The following is a 19,003-nucleotide window of genomic DNA, read 5'->3' on the forward strand; positions in this document are numbered from 1 at the left end:
TCTTCCATCAGGAGGATTCATGCAAGAATTTCTTGAATTTCAAAGTTAAATTATTTTCTGTACATGCAATTGATGAATTAACTTGGAGGAGGAGCACTATCTGCTTACTCCTGATGGGATCCAACAGCTTGTAACACACAGTATGTGCATGGGTGAAGGAATTCACGTGTATATATAGCACAGAAATGTTGTACTTTCAAAGTAAGAGTATTTGTATTCAATTCATTTGGGGTTTAGATTTTAAAGTAATGCTTGTACTTGTTCAACCTTCAGGTTCCCTTGTAAGGCATAGTCCCCAGCCACCAATTTGGTGGGATATATAAATGATATAATGTTGGACTTTCCTTCCCTCTGTGCTTCAGTTACCTGCCTGTAAAAAGGGGAATAGGAATTTTCTACCTACTTTGCCAAGTCACATGAACTGTAAAATCCCTTATACTTGTCCAATGCCATAATAACCTAATGGAGTATGTGTTTGTAAATGTGCAAATATATAACACAGGTATACACAAGCATGTAAAACTGGGAGTGTAGGAAAGAGTTAAGGAAGTGGGATCAGTGTAAAAATGTGGATATTTTTCCACACAATGAGCACAAACATGGAAGTTTTGCTATTTCTGCAGTGTATGCAGGGATTTGCCCATAGTTAGTATGGGCACAAACATTGCTTTTTTGTTTAATGATTATGTCTAGACCATTATTAAGGCTAAAAGGGATATCTTATTCACCTGTGATTAAGTGCATATCTCTGCTTTGGCACTATTGGGCATGGATGTATTTAATGCTAATCTCCCGAGCCCAAGTGGTGATCCAAAGGGAAAAATGCATTTTATCTTCTAGAAATTCAGCGAGGTACCTTTTATAAAGAGTTTACCAGATAGTTCCTCAGGGCCTGGGAAAAGCATCTTTTGATCTCTTAAAATCAATTTGCCATCAAAAAGCCACGTGTGCCCTTTTAAAGGGCAATGACTGTGATGGAGCTGGGTGGTCAGGGTGCAGGTGAGCCCACAGCAGCACCACTGCCAGTGCACACAGAGGTTGGTGGCTGGGGCCAAGGCCATGGCAGCTGCTTCCCATGAGAGTCAGCATGCTGAGAGTCAGCAGGAGCTCTGCCTTTTCTCTATGAGATCTCAGTATCAACTTTCTGTAATCCACTTTTGTGTAATTGTGTGCCTGTTCACCTAATCATTTATCCCATAGCATTGAGCTGTTCCATCAATGGACTGAATATCCAAACCTACTGAGACTATATATACAATATACATTTATACATACAACAATAATTTGTTAATTTAACTTTATTTATTTTTGATACCTCATGAATGACGCCTTGTTTAATCTCAGGTTTGTCACAAACATGGAGAAAGCATTTACTTGTATTTGAGTTTGCATTTCCTTGTATAGGAAGAAAATGTTTCAGAACTTCCCCAGAACTTTCAATCCCACCTGAGTTATTTGAAATCAATGAATCATAGGTGGTGGCACTATCTTCCAGTCAATTTAGCAAGTAAAATTGTCTTAGAATTCTCAAAAGCACCTATAATCTCTCACATGAGAAATGCTTAATTGCAGAGAGATACTTTCAGTAGATATCCTGCTTTGTCTAGGAATTTTCTGTGAAAAACATGCTCATTTGGAGTCTCTATATATCTAACTCCACTTGGAAAATGTTTATCTACACATCTAAGTTTTCTGAAGATATTGGTTAGCTAGAAAGCAAAGGGATCTTTCTCTAGTTAAAGCAGAAAAAAATTTAAATTAGTTTTCAGTCTTCCCTTTGATGGTTTGAATACAAGGATGCTTACTATCTAAACAAAAGTGTGATGTCAAATGTAAGAGACTTTATAGCATTTCAAGCCTTTCCATATTTGCAGTACAATCTATCATTTGTCATGGAGGGAAGACTTGACCAGAATTTAAAAATTCAAACATTTTTTTGATCAAAAGCTGTAATATAATTATAAGTTACTAATATCTGTTTAACAGTAAATCTGCCTCTCAGGGGAAAGTTACAGACACTTTCATTCTCCCAGAAATATGTCAAAAAAGACAATATGAAAGTATAGAATCTAACAAAATACCATTTTGGGTTTTTTGTTTTTTTCATTTTGCATATCACTGCTTCCTCCTGTGTTGCTGCCCAAAGGAATACAGATTCCACTTGAACCTGATTTGAATCTCAGACACCTAGGAGTTTGGAGCTGAAACCCTGGAATATGTTACTTTGTTGAGTGGAGCAATTAGTTATAATCTACTTACAATGAGCTTTTATTCTTAATTCACACAGAATCCCAGAATCAGAGTTCACTCAAGGGTTACTGGAAGCTCTTTCTAAAATGCATTTCTTGTCCACAGCTGCTTGTCAGAGACAAGTGCTATGTCCATTAAAGGTGCACTAAGAATTTAGCAGAACATGAAAGGAATTTGGTGAAATTAGGAGGCAAATCATCCTCCTGGTTATGAAAGTGAGTGGGGAGGGTGCACTGGGGAAGTGCAGTCTGAAAAGGGTACTGAAAGTATTTTGGATGAAATAAATCCTGTTTGGCAAGTTAAACTTTGTACTCTGTATTGTTCATGGCAGATAGCATTGGTTAAAAGCTCTGAGGGAAGCTTTCCAATGAATTTAGAAGTTTAAACTTTAAGCAATTTAATTTCCACAATCAAACCTAAGCATTTTGATTGAAGTGGGGAATGCATCAGTTCTAGGAACTTCCCCCTCAAAACAGGGGAAGGAATGAGCTGCACAGGACTGAAAATGTCAAGAATAAGTAAGGTTCTGAGGCTGCCTGTGCAGCTGCAGTGTGGAAATCCTGTCCCCATCCCATCCAAGCAAGGAGCTCTGAGGCAGGGAAAAGGCAGCAGACCATGTTATCATCATGTGGCTGGTTCCCTGAGATTTCTCTGGGAGCAAGGCAGTCCTAGCCAGACTTTATGCTGCCCTTTGAGTGGAAGGGGGAGCTCAGAAGTGAAAACATGCCAGGGAGCTACTGCAGTGGGTCCAGACATTCCTGCCCCACAGGCAGGAGCTCTGTGCTATGCAGGGATATGCAGGGGCATTCCTATGACTATGTTCTCCTCTCCCAGCACAGTGCCCAAATTTAAGGTTTCCTTGGTTTTCACCTAGCAACAGAACTCTTCTTTTCTGTCTTTACTGTAATTATTAAAAGAAAGAAATAATACTTTTTCTGACACAAACCTCTTGGGAATTACATCAACCATATGAAATATAAATATGTTTCCTCTACCCTTGTATAAATAATGGATTAAGTTTTCACTGGAGAAGCTGAGAGCAGGATTTAAGGACAACTTGTGTAACTCCCAAAGTAGGCTGTGGTGTACAGCAGCAGACTGTTATAAAACATGACACAGTAGGAAATGTGATTAGTGTGTGATGGAAACCCCTTGATAGATCAGGTCACTGAAGAATGTATCCTACTCATGGTTTGTGTTATGTTCAGTGAGCATCTGGGCAAAATAAACTGCTACCTGGTAAAGTCTTATTTTATCCAGTAATATGTGATTTAATAATATAATTATCATGCAGTACCTTTTCTGTGTATATGGAAGAAAAAATTCGACAATTTTTAGGATGAAAAACAAGAATTTGAGTGTAAAAATGAGCTACCATCCTTCCTTCAAGGAAGACAAATCTGATTCAGGGAGCTGAATGTGAACTTGGTGTCCTCATTCGAGTCAGCAGCACATGAGGAGCATGCTGCAGAGCCACAGCCTCTGTTAGAGCTCTGGGATGCTCAGAGTGCCTGCTTGTTTTATGGGGCCAGCCAAGCAAAACTGCCTGCTTGGCAGGTGCTCCACTGGGCTGGTGTTTTGTCACCATTGTGAGACTCTGCTTTTGTAGAGAAGTAAATAAAAAGTGACTGCCAAATCCCCTAGCATCAGTTTCTAAATCTGGTGCATCCAGACCCCTGATTCTGAATTGCATTAAGACCTCCCAGGAATTATAACCTGGAACAATTCAAGCTTCTATTGGTGCATAAGCAGGCATGGTTATGAAAACAGAGTAGCTTGGATCTGTTTGTCTCTTTTTGATTAGTGATGAGCTAATTTTATTTTAAAACTTGAATCTTTACTCCTTGGTGCATGAAGGGACAGAGTGAACCAGTGGAGCTGAAATTTCCTGAATTATGATGTTAGCTCTGACTCTGGTTTAGGGAAACATTGGGTTGGTCTAAAGTTGCAGTGACTTTTCCCCAGTTTTCTGAATCAGGCTTTTTCTTCCATATATTAGTGCAGGGAACATTTACAAAATTGTAGGACTCTGCAACCTGTAATTGATAATCCTGTTATTGTATCAGCTTTCTTTCCTCTGACTGAATTCTATCAACATTGCATATGTTGTTTACATTAGTGAAATCTGAAAACCGATTTCAGAGTGAATTATCTAGGAGTAAAATATATTCCCAGTGTGATATATTTTTATTTTAATGAATCATTGAATGGCCTGGGTTGGAAGGCATCTTAAAGATGGTCCAGTTCTTGATTCCCTGCCATGGGCAGGGACACCTTCCACTAGACCACGTTGCTCAGAGCCCCATCCAACCTGGCCCTGAACACTTCCAGGGATGGGGCATCCACAGCTTCTCTGGGCAATCCATTCCAAGTTAAGTGAGAGACAGCTTTGATTTGTGTGTTCTGAAAATAAAAAGTAGTTTTAGCAACAGAGCTTTGGTGTACCTTACCTTCATGAGAGCAGAACCCAAAGTTAAGATAATTGGATTCATAAGGAAAATCTATATGTTAAATCATCATGCTCAGGATATTTAAATACAAGTGCTGATAAATAACTGAGACATTCACTAAATGTGCTCTATATCATAGGAATTTTATCACATTGTGAAAAAATATTAAGCTACTTTAAAAATAAAAATTTTTTTATTGTTTTCAGAAAAACCTTATTTTCTTTGTGGAATGTGTGCATATGATGTTTCTCTTATGAAAAATTTAAGACACTTTGACAAATCTCTCAATTACATGCTAAACCACTTTGCTTTTTATTTGCCAGTTATTTTTCTAAAAGGAAGGTAATGTTAAAAGAAGCTTTTGTCTAATTTCTAAAGATAAGCATTTTTATGATAAATTTTTCCCTTTTGCCTCCTTTTAAGGGCATGTTGTTCTGCTAAAAAGTGAAAAAGTGTCAGAAATTCTGGGCTATTATTGCTACTGCTCCCTCAAAACATGAGTGATCCTTTGGAGATGAGAAATGTTTGAATTAAAACTCAGGACTTAAGCTCATGAAACTTTTCTGAAGGGTTCTGCCTGTGTGACCTTGTCCAACTCATTAAATACTGATCCTGGGAGATGTGCTTGAGGGAATTCCACAGTGCTGGGCACTGTGCTATTTGTATTCCCCTTTCTCTGTTCTAAATGGACCAGCAGCAGCTGAGCCATCAGAGAAATTTGGGGTGCTCTTTTACACAAGCCTATGAAGAAAAAGTGTTTTCCACTTTCAAATGGACAGACAGAGCCATGAACTCCAAGCTTTTGGTTCAAAGGAACCAAAGCTTTTAATGATGAAGAATCTAGTCAGTCCCATCTAGGGTAGAAATCCCTGTTTTGCTCATCCAAATGGTTTGGGATCTTTTTTAAGCTGCTTCACTTTGAAACTTGGCCCATGTGAAGGAAAATTGTGTGTTGTTTACAGGTGCTGCAGCCTGTTAAAAGCTCAATGACAGACTCTGGAAGCCTAGGGCATAGATCAACCAATTGCTATTAACTAAATGTAGTAGATAATAGAGTAGCTCAGTGAGGATTGTATGACCTACATTTTCATTTAATTTCTCCCAGTGTTTGCTGTGTCACATGTTTAACCTGGTTAGCCTGTTTTTAACTGTTCTGTTCCTGCAGTTCTTTTAAAACTTATCATGTGTTATGTGTAACCTCTTAAACATCTCAAGTTGTTCGTAATTTAGGCTTTGGAAACATCTCCCCACGCACACAAGGTGGAAAGATATTCTGTATCATCTATGCCTTACTGGGAATTCCTCTGTTTGGTTTTCTGTTGGCTGGTGTTGGAGATCAACTAGGGACAATCTTTGGAAAAGGAATTGCCAAAGTAGAAGATACCTTTGTTGTGAGTATGCTGACTGCCTTCTTTGGTTTTGTTTTTTTTTTTTTTTTTTCCTGCTTGTTCTGAATCTCACAAGTGAAATGAAAAGCCTGAAAAACAAGGTATAGATCATTGCTACAATCAGGTGTACAGGAAAAGGTTAGAAGGACTTGTCTGAACTTGCTAATGAGCACCTGTGAGAATTGGGTGAAGACACATTATGGTTGGGAAGAGGAATAGACCCAAAGAATTTTGATTTTGTTCTGCCCTTGTTACCCATAAGCTTGCTGTGATGCTTACCCTTAAAGGTTTTTATATAGATTGTGATAAGAAATGTATTCACTGAGATTTTTTTGGAGCAGTGAATGCTTAGTAAACAACTTTGTAGCTGTTTGCATCAGCACTGCAAGTGTTAGGACTGGTTTTCCACATCAAGCCCTACCCTGGCATGCAGGACACCTTTTCTTTATAGAAGGGGTCTGACATGACTTTGTTTTTGATGTAAAGAAAACTGGGCCTGTGTGAAGTAGTCTTATGCAATAGGCAAACACAAGCTTGAAAGCTTTTTAAGAAAAGGCATCCATTTTTGGCTCTGAAACATCAATTCATGCCCAGACCAGGTACTGGTGAATAACAGAGATTTCCATTGAGATTTGTCTGAAAAAGGCAAGAACATTCCATAAGAACATTTTGTAATTTCTGGGTTTTCATAACTGTTATTTTTTTCTTAAAGGTATAGAAGTTCTGAGATCAATTTGTGCCTTCCTTTTGCTCATAGAGACAATGATTTTCCTTTATTTTTTCTAATGGATTTATCCCTACAAGAATGCCCCAACACAAAAAGCAGTATCATCCCTCTTTTGGCAATATTTAAGTGAAAACACTGATCTAGATGTTGCAGTCTGGAACATGCCCTAATTCTGTTTATTAGCCTGCCTGCAGAACTGGGAGATGCTGATGGGTCAGAGCAGGTATTTTTATGTTGCCATAACACAAGCTGTTATTCTGATTTGGGTTACAAAAGCTTGACCTTGGTCATGCTGACTGTAAACACAGCTCCCACTGAAACTTAAAAACAAGAAAACATCCATTGTGAACAACTTGATTTCATTTTCAGTCAATTTCTGTGAAAGTTTCTTGTATAATCCCTTCTTTTTAGGTTAAACTGACATGCATTGGATAGATGGAAAATGTCAAATTGGCTGGGCTTGCAAAATGGAATTTTGCAGGGGTCTGTTCTAGCTTTAGTGCAGTTTAGAAAAGATTTTAATAGCATCACAACAGCTAAATGATGAGGTTCATTAAATCTGCAGATGGTCTCAAGCTAGGGAGACAACAAAAACTTGGAGCATCAAAATGATCTTAAAATTTTTGAAAAGCAGTCTGACTAGATAGGATTAAATTCAAGTAGGACAAATTTGAAGTAATATATGAAGGAATAAAAAAATATTCAGCTGCTTGTCAGGAAACAGCTGTCTAGGTGCAATTTTCTGGAAATGCTCTGTGGACTCTAGAGATTAGCATGCTAACATGGGTTTATGTCATACCATGGAAAATAGGTAAAACTGGAAATAGGCAAAGCATAAGAATGACTAATTCCATTTTGTGCTAATTTTTCATGTCTACTTTTGAGTACAACACTTAATGAAACATGGACTAGTTTGCTGGTGCCAAGGAATTGCAGGAAAAATAGGAAGGGGAAGGAAAGGAAATAAATTTATTTAGTTTAAAGAACATGTAACTGAAAGAGAAGACCTGTGAATGTTTACTGGAAAGATAAAATTTGCAATTTCTTTTTGTCTTGGATAAGACCATAAACAGTACACTTAAACAGGAGGAGTTGAGATGTAGGTCAAGCATCAAGAAAATTATCAGATGACAAAAACATCATCACATGTTGCCTGGCCAGTAATGCATTTGCAGTGGCTTAGGTGGGTTCTTTGGTCTTTTGGCTGTCTTACATCCCTTCCAGCTCTGTTTTGTAGGATTTTGTTTAGCTGATTATTTGATTGCAGAGAACTGTGTGGTTAAAATTCACCTTATTTAGTTGGTTATTTGTGGATGTACAAAATTAGAGAAATTGCAGGTGCCTGCACTACTTGTAACTCATTTGAATATCTCAAAACTCTTATATCATCACCTGTTAATATTAGTGAATGCTATAATTCCTGCTCACCTGTGAAAATCTAGCTTTGCTCTGCATTTGCTGCTGGCAAATGTTTCCTAGGATAGTCATGTTTGCTTTGAAACCCTTTTCAGAATAAAACCCTGCTTGAATTTTCCCATTTGTTTGAGAATTATCCTGCAGTGTCCTCTGGAGCTATGTAGTGCACACTGGGGGGTGATGGGTGCTGATGTGCACTGGTGCAGCTTTACTAACAATGGGTTTCCTCTCTTTCCCCTTCCCTTTCCAGAAATGGAATGTGAGTCAGACAAAGATCCGCATCATTTCCACAATAATATTCATTCTATTTGGCTGCGTGCTGTTTGTCGCTCTTCCTGCAGTTATATTCAAGCACATAGAAGGCTGGAACACATTAGATGCAATTTACTTTGTGGTTATCACTTTAACTACCATTGGATTTGGTGACTATGTTGCAGGTAAGATTTTTTTTTTTTCTCATAACTCTTTGTCTTGTAATGTTTTGCACAGTGATATTTACTTTGCATTTTTTTCTTAGTTTTGGGACAGATGTATCTCTCTTGTGGTGCCTCTCTCCCAGTTTTATCCTTCATCATTCATGTGATGGGGCCTGTCCTCATTTTGGTTGATGTGACAGTGTAGAGACAGGAGGTGGAACAGTGAAATTCATGGTGCATGTCTCTGCCTACTGTTTTTTTCTCTTCCTATATTATTAAAAATTAAGTAAGGGAACATTTCAGTAGGGATTTTTTCTTTTCCTTACTGGTTACAAAGTGCAAGCACTAACAGAGTATTTTAATCTGAATATATCTTTTCAGCTGGGTTTGTTTAAAATGCTTTACCCTGTGAAGTGATGTAAGTTTTGTGTGCATCCCTTACTTTCAAAATATTCCAGAACTCTTTCTGCTATCAAAATGTCTGTGTTCTGTAGGATCTTCTGGATCCTACTTCTGTGACTATCAATACACACTTGCCCATGTGTTTTTTGTAATGTCAGGAGAAGTTTTAGCACAACCTGTATATAACATGTCCAATATTTGGTTCCACTAAGATGAATTAGTTCCAAATAACTTTGATATGCTAAGCTAAAAAAAAGTCTGGGCCAGTTCTCTGTGCCAACTTTTTTCTTGAAAAGATGTCATAGGTGTTGGTTCACTTCCTAGATTTGAGTAAGTAGATGCTGTCTGTGCTGAGGAAGCACATTGATCTGAGTCAGTGGTGTGTGGAGGTCAGATCAGGAGCTGTTTTTGGCAGACACTCACATGCTGTGGGCTCCTCCAGTGTCTTGTCAGAGCCCATGGCTGTTGTGAGTCCAAGTGTTCTCAGGCTGGGTAACTTGTAGATGTGCCTGAAGTTTTGCCTTGGAGGCAGTAATGGGGTCTTGTCACTGGCAGAAGCTTTTCAGGTTGATCCAACAAGGATCTCTAAAGTGTTGGAGCTGCTTGACGTGTTTGTAAATGATGTGGGTAAAATGGGGGTAAATTTAGTTGTTGTTGAAGATACTAAGCTACTCAGGCAGCCTTCATTTTTAGACTGCTTGCAAACTTGTCAAAGCTTCTTGTAAATTATAGAACTGAGCTGTAAAATAGCAAGTGAAATTTCTTTTGACTTTTACATAGTTATTTGTGTAGCTTCCAAATGTCTTTGTATGAGTCTTGACTTTCCCATATTCTTTTTCTTATTCTCATTTTTGTCTTTAGAATTTGTGATTCTGGTCAGATAACAACTAGCATGAAATAAAAAATGTATGCTGTTTCCAAGTCAAGAACTAGGTGTTTTAGACTTTCCTGAAGGGTATGTGCATGACAGGGAATAAAAATGATAGTGTATAAAGGCCTGGTTATATTTACTGTAAAGCATTATGTGAAATGGCCCACTTGGCTCTAACTAGAACACTGAGTACATTTGTCATTACTCCCATTATAAATTTCCATAGACTTTTCTATTTGTAGACCATTTGATATCATAATTTTTTAGCATTATGTGCTGTTTTAATTCTACCTAGAAACACTTTCTCTTTCTACAGAATGTCCTTGAATTACATTGTTCTATGGCTGATAGCCTTTTATGGTTCACTTGAATCCTACTGTAAATCCATTATTTCAAAACATCAGAAATATTTTCTAGTTTCTTTGAGTAACATGCATAAGACTTGTATTTGAACTTCAGTATGTTATTGACCTAAAGAGGCAATGGGATTTGTACTTGCCCAGACACTGCTCAGGAGAACAGGGTTAGGTGGCTGTCTCCATCATGACTGGGAGGTTAGCATTCCCATGGGACTATATTCTGAATGAAATTGTTATTATTATAATAATCTTTGGGTGAACTAAAATACTCTGGTTTTGGCCAGTGACTTGAAGAATTTTTCAGAAATGTCCATTTGTTTTCTTTGCAGTACATAATTGGCCAGTTAAATAAAACTCTTGAAAAATAGGTAAGGTATTAATTGATTGAGCTTTCCATTGTGGAAGTTTTCAGCCATTGGTGTATGTATAAGTATGAAATTATTTGAAGGAAATTGACACTGCAATTTTCTATGGAGGTGATAGAATTTGTCCTAAGATCTAGGTTTTCTTATTAAATTTGAGGAAGTATGCAGAACTTTTTGCTCCCTAACAAAATAGTACATTTTCTTCATTATTTTTTGGTTTGCTTGTTTCTCTTTCAGGTAAGTTATAATTACAGAGTGGACACTAAGGGCCACTGATATTTTTGTGGTAGGTTTTGTCTGGAGAACTCTTTTGAAGTTTAGGGAAGCTGGATGTCACAAACAAGGGAGAAACATGAGGAGTTAAGATCTGTAATGCTGTATAAGCTGTAAAAGAGGTGACCAGGTTGGTCATGATAGAATATTGTGGGTCTAGAGCATGTTGGTCTTAATTTTAGTTTTCTTGTTTATTTCTTGGTGCCATGGTGAGGCAGATAGAATGATGTTTCAGTCTACTTGGTGCCTAGATCCAGCACATTTTGAAAAAATCCTCAGACTGGTAATAATTTATTCACTTTTCTGCCTTTTTTTCCTTAAACAATACTTACAGTGAAAATTGCCTTCTTCCACTTAGCATTATTGTCAAACTTACAGCATAATGGTGGGCAGTGATGCTGCAATTTGCAACTATATCAGAGTGTTATTTTCTCAATAAAAGTCAAATTGATAATTATTTTAGCACTCTGGAGGCCCACATGATAATCCATAAATGTGTGTCAGTTTTGGCCCACAAAGTTCCCTCAAATTCCTATATATTTGAAAACTTTCAAATCTTTTTTTCCTCAGAATTAATATCTCAGAGAAAAAACATAAGTTTACAAGGCCACATAATCCCATGGTTGTATTAACATATGCATTGGTGTGTGGGGAAAATTTTCTGAAATGGATATCATTTTTTGCTCACATGAAACTTGCTGCTTTCTGGTGCCACTTCAAGTAAGATTAAAAAGAAGCCCTGAAGAACTTAGAACTTTCAGGAGGTGAAGAACAAGGTGTTACTCAAAGCTGCAGCAAAAGGGAGCCAATAGCTGAACATGGGATTCAGGAAAGTAATTGACTGTAGTACAGGCTGTCATATTAGAAATTCTTTTAGTTCTCCAGGTTTTGTTGTTTTGTTTTTTTTTTTCCCACTTTCTTTTTTTTTTCTCCTGGAGACCATGTACTCTGTTCCCAGAAACCAGAGAGAGGGACCATTCCCTTTGTTAGTCAGAGTCTAAGTTGTTATTTGGAGCCTGTAGAAATTTCAGCTGGGGTTTCCATCAGCAAGAGAAGCCTTAAGGACAATATAATAAACTGGTCACTCCTGGTGCATGCAAGGAATGAAAAGATGAAAAGCCCTTGAAATGCATGTTGAAGAAAATAGATGAACTGTATTCCAAAAAGACTGACTGTTTCTCTGTCTTAGGAAATTACTTGATTTTACAAATTTTTGGAATTGTTTAATTTTTTTGGAGGGAGAGGAATTTTTTTTTTTTGTTTGAAGAAAGGTTATAGTAGTTTTTCACAAAAAAAGAAAAACTGCACTACAGCCTTGACTGCCTTATGAATATCAGGTCATAGTCAAACATCCCTTTTCTTGTTTTCAAGAGGAAACACTTCAACATTTCTGTCAACATGACAGAAGGAAACCCAAGCAAAACTAAACCAAAAATCCCAGCCCAATCAAAACTATTAATATCTTGTGAAAGAGAAAAATAAATCTTCTCATGTTGAATGTGTCATGATTTCAGTACAATGAAATATATTTCTGGGTACTCAGCTTAGCACTGAGGCACATGAATACATCTATATAATTGACAATATATTGTTCATATATACAGATAAATTCTTTAACTTGCAGGCAGTTTGGAAGGCATATTCTAATATTTCTAGGGGCATTAATCCAATAGGTTCCAAATCTTTAGGTGACATGTCCAAAATTTGACTAAATTAAGTAGAAGGCAATAATATAAATAGCATATCAGTAGTCTATTTCACAGTGGAGCATCATGATATAAGATTGTCTCAAGTGGTTCAGTGAAACAGATCACAGAATTCTGAAAGTGTTACTACAAAAATGCATTCCAAGTATTTTGTTACTTTTGTGGGAGTTTTTTTTGGCTCGCTTTATTTGCCATGTTTGAACCCTGATTTTTAACTTGCTGCTTTTTCACTGTTTCATTCTGTAATCAGCTCTGATGTCTCACCACTGGGACACACATATGTGGCTCTGCCCTGTGTTGCTTGGCCTGAGACCCAGTTTGTGTGGAGCTGAGATATTTTAGTCCCATTCAATGCCACCAAACTGGGGCACTTGACCTGGTGGTCATGGCAGCCCAGTTCTCAGTGTCACTGTGTGATGCCACCCAGCAGCAGTGAGAAATGGCTGTCTTGCTGAGCCAGGGGTGTGTCCAGCATCCTGGAGGAGAGCTGTGCACCTCCCACAGCCTCCCTGGCTTTTTCTGGAATTTGGAAGAGCTCTTTGCCCCCTCAGGTCTCAGTGTCCCTAACAGGCTCTCTAGCTATTCTTTCTCTTCCCCCCTTTTCGTTTTGCAGTCCTCAGAGGTAATTCCTTTCAAGCTGCAGGGCTGAACCTCCATATTTCTTTGGAGTGAGAGAAATGGTATTTCTGGATTAAGTGTGTTTGTCACCACAGGGATGGTGGACAGCTACTTATTATTCTGCAATTAAAACTGGATTATATAATTTTCTATATCCAGTGTAATTTTTCCTGCTGATGAAAAATTGTAGGCATTTCCTTGTTTGCAGTGCCAACTTTTGAATAACCCAGAAATCTTTGCTGGTATGGAATTAAGACACTTTTGACAGCATTTTCTATTCTCTCCTTCTAATTTTGAAGTAAAAATGCAAAGCCAACCATCTTTGCAGAAGTAATAACATGTTTCTATTTTGAGCCAATTACTGTAGAAAGAATTGGAAAAAATGTGGCAAACAATGAAGAAAATTATTTACTTTTAAAGTACTTGTTTTACATAAATTAATAAGTAAAAAAAGGTATGTCTGTAACTCTGATCTCTTACCTGAGAACCAGAATCTGTTCTAAAGCATGCCTGATATATTCACTAATGCCTTTCTCCACTGAAACAGAATTCTTGACCTTAATAATGAATATATTTGGGCCATAGAAGTACTTATGTTTTTCAAAGTGTTGAAACTCCCAAATAAAATGTATTTGGCAGATATAAGAATGGTGACAGCAGCAGTACAATAGCCTGTGGTGATGGATGGGAAAACTTTGATTTCTCACAGACCTCAAGCAACTTTAGATCAAATCTTTACCAGAAAACTGATGAACTCTGGCTGCTCTTGGTAAAAGTTTACCAAGTGAGTAAATCTAGCAGTGACCCTGCTAGATTTCTTCTTCATTGTGGTTTTAACCTATTTTGGGTAGAAACTAAAGAAAAGCTGGGAAAAGTTTTGTCCCTCAGCCCACAAAATTGGGTTTGCCAAACAAGCAACAAAATTCATCTTCTGCCTTCTCAGCATTTTGCTTCCTAGAGGGCTGCATAAACCAATTTGCTTTGCAGGAAAAACATAATAGTGTATCATATTGATATGCTTTTTATGATGTTGCCCATAAAATCATTAGATTATCTCATATACTTCAGGAAAAGTACATTTAGCTATGCATACTTGTACCCAAATGCATTCATACCCATGCAAGTGAATTTGTTAGTAAATGAATTCTTGTAGTTTAAATTCAGCACAGTTGAGTTGTGATCTCATTTCTCTATGAAATCCTATTTAATGACATTCCCAGGTAACTTCATTAAAGCAGTTTGAGCATCCCAGGAGACAGTAGTTATGTCAGGACAAACATCCTCAGGTATGTCTCTCTCTCCTTGAGACTTGATTAAACTGCAAAATCATCCAAGGAGTCCTTGAAGTTCAGGAGCTCAACAGCCAATAAAGGTTTTAGCTTTGAAGTGCTATCCTAGAGTATTTCTTTGGATACCTTTTGTCCCTTTAACTTCAGGAAAGCTGAACTCCTTTGGGCATGGCTAGATGGAGCCCTCTCCTGGCCAGACAGCATGGAAAACTTGGTTGGACATGAATAGGTCCTGACTCCTCTTCTGGTGATTAACTTTGCTGTAAATAAAATAACTATAAACTGTGAAGGAGGTGCTTCCTGCAGACTGGCAGAGTTAGGTTCCAGTTTCAGTTTATAAGCATAATATGCCAAAAATTAAAAACCAACTATGTGGATGCTTTCTGTGGTACTTTATTGTGCATTGTATGAACAGTTGAAGAAGAGGATGAACCACCAAGTGTGACCCATTACTATAGCAAAGACATAGTGGCAATCAACCATTTTTTTGGATTACAATAAATTTTGGGTGAATCATTGCTAAAATACTGTTTTGATAGATTGACATGAGATGGATGCTGTAAACAAATGGTTTGGTGTTTTGTTTGTCATGTGCTGTGACAAACTCAGCCCTTTTGTGGCTGTGTGTCTTCTGTTCCAAACAGAGCCCGGTCTTCAGCTTGGGACTACAAAGACATCAAAGTATATCCACTTTACAATGTGGATTTTTCTCTTGGATAGTTGAGTAAACCATTGCAGCTCAATGCATTTTTTTAAAGGAAAATATGTAATTGACATGAAAATAATAAAATTTCTGTCTGTGAGGGCTTCTAAACAAAGCTAGCCATCAGTAAAACTTTGTTATTTGCATGTGATCTCTGTGATAATAAATAAGCAAAAACTTTTCTCTCCATGAGAGTCAATCTCAGTACTGTAACAGGGTGCTTGATATTTTGGGACCAAATTTCCTTTGATTTGTTCCACTATAGGATGCAGATACATAAAACAAAGCATTATGTACCTGTACAGGCTACTTTAATGTGCCTGAGAAGATTTTACTGTAGAGTCTTTTCAATTATGGGCAGATACAAACATCAAACTTCTTGCAGCAGCCCAAATTAGAAGTCTGGTTTTATTTGTTGTAACACAGCTGAATTCCAAGTTTAAGGTTTGTGTTTTACTGCATGGCAAGATGTGAAGTGTGAGCTATTTGGTGAGCTCTGGATGAACATAAGTCTTTTTTTGTGTGGAAATAAGACATCTGTTCCTTACAGCTGTATTATACCTGAAAGCTCTATTACAGGCACCTCTGAAATTTATCCTTTTTTTATACTTTAACACTGAAAAGAGGTGATTGAAAGTTGCCTTCAGCAGAGAGGGGAGGGTTGATGTTTATGATGAGTTGAGCTCAAGTTCTTGCACTCTGATTTCCTTCTGTAGAATGGAGATTCTAATGTTTGCCTACCCACCAGGGACACTTGTTAATGCAGGTGCTACCCTTTTTTTTTTTTTTTTTTTTTTTTTTTAAACTGTGACTGAAAGTTTTATGTAAGTATTGAGATGTTTTAAAGTTCTTGCAAAAACATATTTCTCAGGATATGAACACATTGCACACTTTGGAGTGATACTTTAAACTCTGGTGCAGCATCATTGTTTGGAGCAGGTGGGAAGTTATTTCATTCAAGCTGTCTTCAATGACCTCTATCCTAAATGACAGTATATCAGAAGTTGAATCAGTTTGTGTTCATCCAATAATTCTAAGTTGTTAACAATCTTTGTCTAAAATTTGCATACTCCAGATGTTACTTCCAAGAGTGTACTTATTTATATAACTTGTTCAAACTCAACAAAATATTTTGCTAGGGATTTTTGCATGGGTAAAAATACAGAAGGTGTAAGAAATTTGACTTTTTTTTTTTTTTTTTTTTTTTTTTTTTTTTTTTTTTAAGGAAACTGATTTTTAAACATCTTTGCACCTATAGCTATTAAATCTGAATTAATTTTTACTGTATTGTTTTTCAGGGGGATCAGATATTGAGTACCTAGATTTTTATAAGCCAGTGGTGTGGTTCTGGATCCTTGTTGGACTTGCTTACTTTGCAGCTGTCCTCAGCATGATTGGAGACTGGCTAAGGGTCATATCCAAAAAGACAAAGGAAGAGGTAAGAATATTTTGAAAAGGGAAGAAATATTCCTTTTTAAAGACTTTGAATAGAAGCCAGGGAAGCTTGTGGCTGCTTTTGCTCTTAGGGTGCATTGGTCAAAGCTGTTTCTGTATGAACTGCAATGCTGCAGCTCAAACTGCAGGAAACAATGTGGCAGTCCATTCAAACATAGTGTTTTATTTTCACATGTCTGCAGAGAACATTAGATGAAATGTATTATTAAGTTAAGTGTACATGAACAGTTGCACTTAACTTATGGGGGAAAAGGTCTGTTCTAGGTAGTAGAATGTATGCCTTAATTTTTAAAGCAAAAATCATTCTGCTTTGTTTCTACAAGGGATGCAGGTATGTAAAGAAAGTACTTAAGTGGTTATATTTGAGATACCATGCTTTATAGTGGTAAGAATTTTTTTTTGTATCATGCTAGGTATTGAAATGAATTATTTAAATATCCCTGAGTGTATTTTAGCATAATAACTTCCACATAATTGTTTTATATTTGTAGTCAACTGTATTGCTTTCAATTTGAAATGTTTTCACGTGTAAATTTCACTTATTTTCGCTTGTATTTATTATTCCAACAATATAACAACAAAACTTGAAGTTCTGTCATTTAAGAGTGTGTCCTGGTTTTGAAAATGTTAGAGGGTAAATAAAATTTCTTTCCATTGTAGCGTGCATAATTCAGGTTTTACTGGAAGTCTGAGAAATTAATTTTGTTTGAAGCAACATATTATTTCCCTCTAATTTAGCTTGAGTTCTTCTGCACGCATCAGTTGATTTATGCTACTCAAACATAAAAACTCTAATTTGTTTTTGATGGAATGAATATGTTGGCCACTGTGCAGTGGCCTGCTACTTACATTGTTCTGAATAGTTTTCCTGGCTGTAGGGCATGGCATCAATGCCTAGATGTATTCCTGGCAATGCCTGAGCTCCCAAAGCCTTTGCTCTGAAGGGTAGCTCACCCCTTCATGCTTTCACTGCCTGCAGTCCCTCAGGGTGTCTGCCACCTCCTGAGCAGGAGCACTGCTGGCAGCAGGCTGGGAGCTGGGATCTTGGGCAGGATTAAACCCACTTGGTAAGGAATATGGGGTGGGAAGCCCTTTTGCATGGCCCTTGCTGTGCTCATGGCTCTGGGTTAGAGACTGTGAGCACACTGCTGCAAGCAGGCAATTCATAACCACTTAGCCCTGAAGAGGAGGACAATATTTATTTGAACTGTTTCACTTCAAGTGTCTTTTGCCACATGCTGTAACTTTGAAAGGGCATTTATGACTTCCCCTGCACAATGGCTTTACCAGTGCCCTCCAGAGATAGAGAGCAGCAGGTATCCTCTGAGCATTCCCATTTGCAGGTTCACAGCTGGCAGGACCACAGCTCTGTTTTCTAGAAAAGCACTGAGGGTGCCTTTAGCAGCCAGCCTTACACTGGCTGCAGGGAAACCAGCTTCAAATGCCAGGAACCTGCATGCTTGTATTTGGCTGGTTTGAACTTAAGAATTAGGTTGGTCTCCCCCATTTTCTCTGCAAGAGGAAGAAGTGGGAGGACACTGGAATGGGCTCCCCAGGGAAGTGGGCATAGCACCAAGCCTGCCAGAGATCATGAAGCATTTGGACACTGCTTGCAGGCACACACTGGAATTTTTGTGCAGGACCAAGAGCTGGATTTCAATGATCTTTGTGGGTCCCTTCCAGCTCAGGATATTCTGTGATTCTAAGAGTTGTGTTTTCCTCTGTGCAGTCTTCTGCTCTTTAACTGTTCTCAACTTGGGGCGCTTCCTAAATTGTCTTTAGTTTCCCTGGGTTACTTGTGTCTGGATGTTTTGGAAAAAAAATATGATGTGACTGAGGCACTATGACTTTAGACTATGCAAAAATATTCTCCAGGCTTGTTTTTTGCTGTATTTTCTCAGATACTGTTGACACATTTCAGTTCTTCACACTACTTCCTAGAATTAATCTGATCTTTAACCTCAGTTTTCACATACTCTTTTCTGTTATGCAGAGATCATACTATCTTGACTATATAGTTGGCTATATAACACACTGAGGTTTCAATCTTATAATGATGACAATATATTAAGAATGTTTGAAATTTGTAGCTCTTTGTGAAGCTGTTTCAGTATAGACCAACTCTGGAAGGGATTTAAAGACACATGAATTGAGGAAACTCAAGAAAATCTCTAGCACATCAAAAGCATTCCTATTTTTATCAGGGAAAAACTGTTTGCCAGGTTATGTAGTGCAGTGCTGAGCTTTCTTTTCTCAGGCACTGGGAATGTGTAACCTAGTCCATTTTTCATTCTTTCTCACCTTCATAGCCTAAA

General features: G+C 37.7%; 1 protein-coding gene across 2 annotated transcripts in view; it reads left to right on the forward strand.

Annotated features, from left to right (window-relative positions):
* The window catches only part of KCNK2 (potassium two pore domain channel subfamily K member 2), a 103,158-nt gene that overhangs the window by 70,437 nt on the left and 13,718 nt on the right, over positions 1 to 19,003 (forward strand). For both annotated transcript variants that reach the window (XM_056488578.1, XM_056488579.1), the window contains 3 exons: positions 5,931 to 6,091; positions 8,482 to 8,668; positions 16,532 to 16,671. In XM_056488578.1, coding sequence (XP_056344553.1) covers positions 5,931 to 6,091; positions 8,482 to 8,668; positions 16,532 to 16,671 — 488 coding nt within the window. The remainder of the gene's footprint in view (positions 1 to 5,930; positions 6,092 to 8,481; positions 8,669 to 16,531; positions 16,672 to 19,003) is intronic.

This window comes from Oenanthe melanoleuca, chromosome 3 (genome assembly GCF_029582105.1).
Source record: "Oenanthe melanoleuca isolate GR-GAL-2019-014 chromosome 3, OMel1.0, whole genome shotgun sequence".
In the NCBI taxonomy this organism is placed as follows: domain Eukaryota; kingdom Metazoa; phylum Chordata; class Aves; order Passeriformes; family Muscicapidae; genus Oenanthe; species Oenanthe melanoleuca.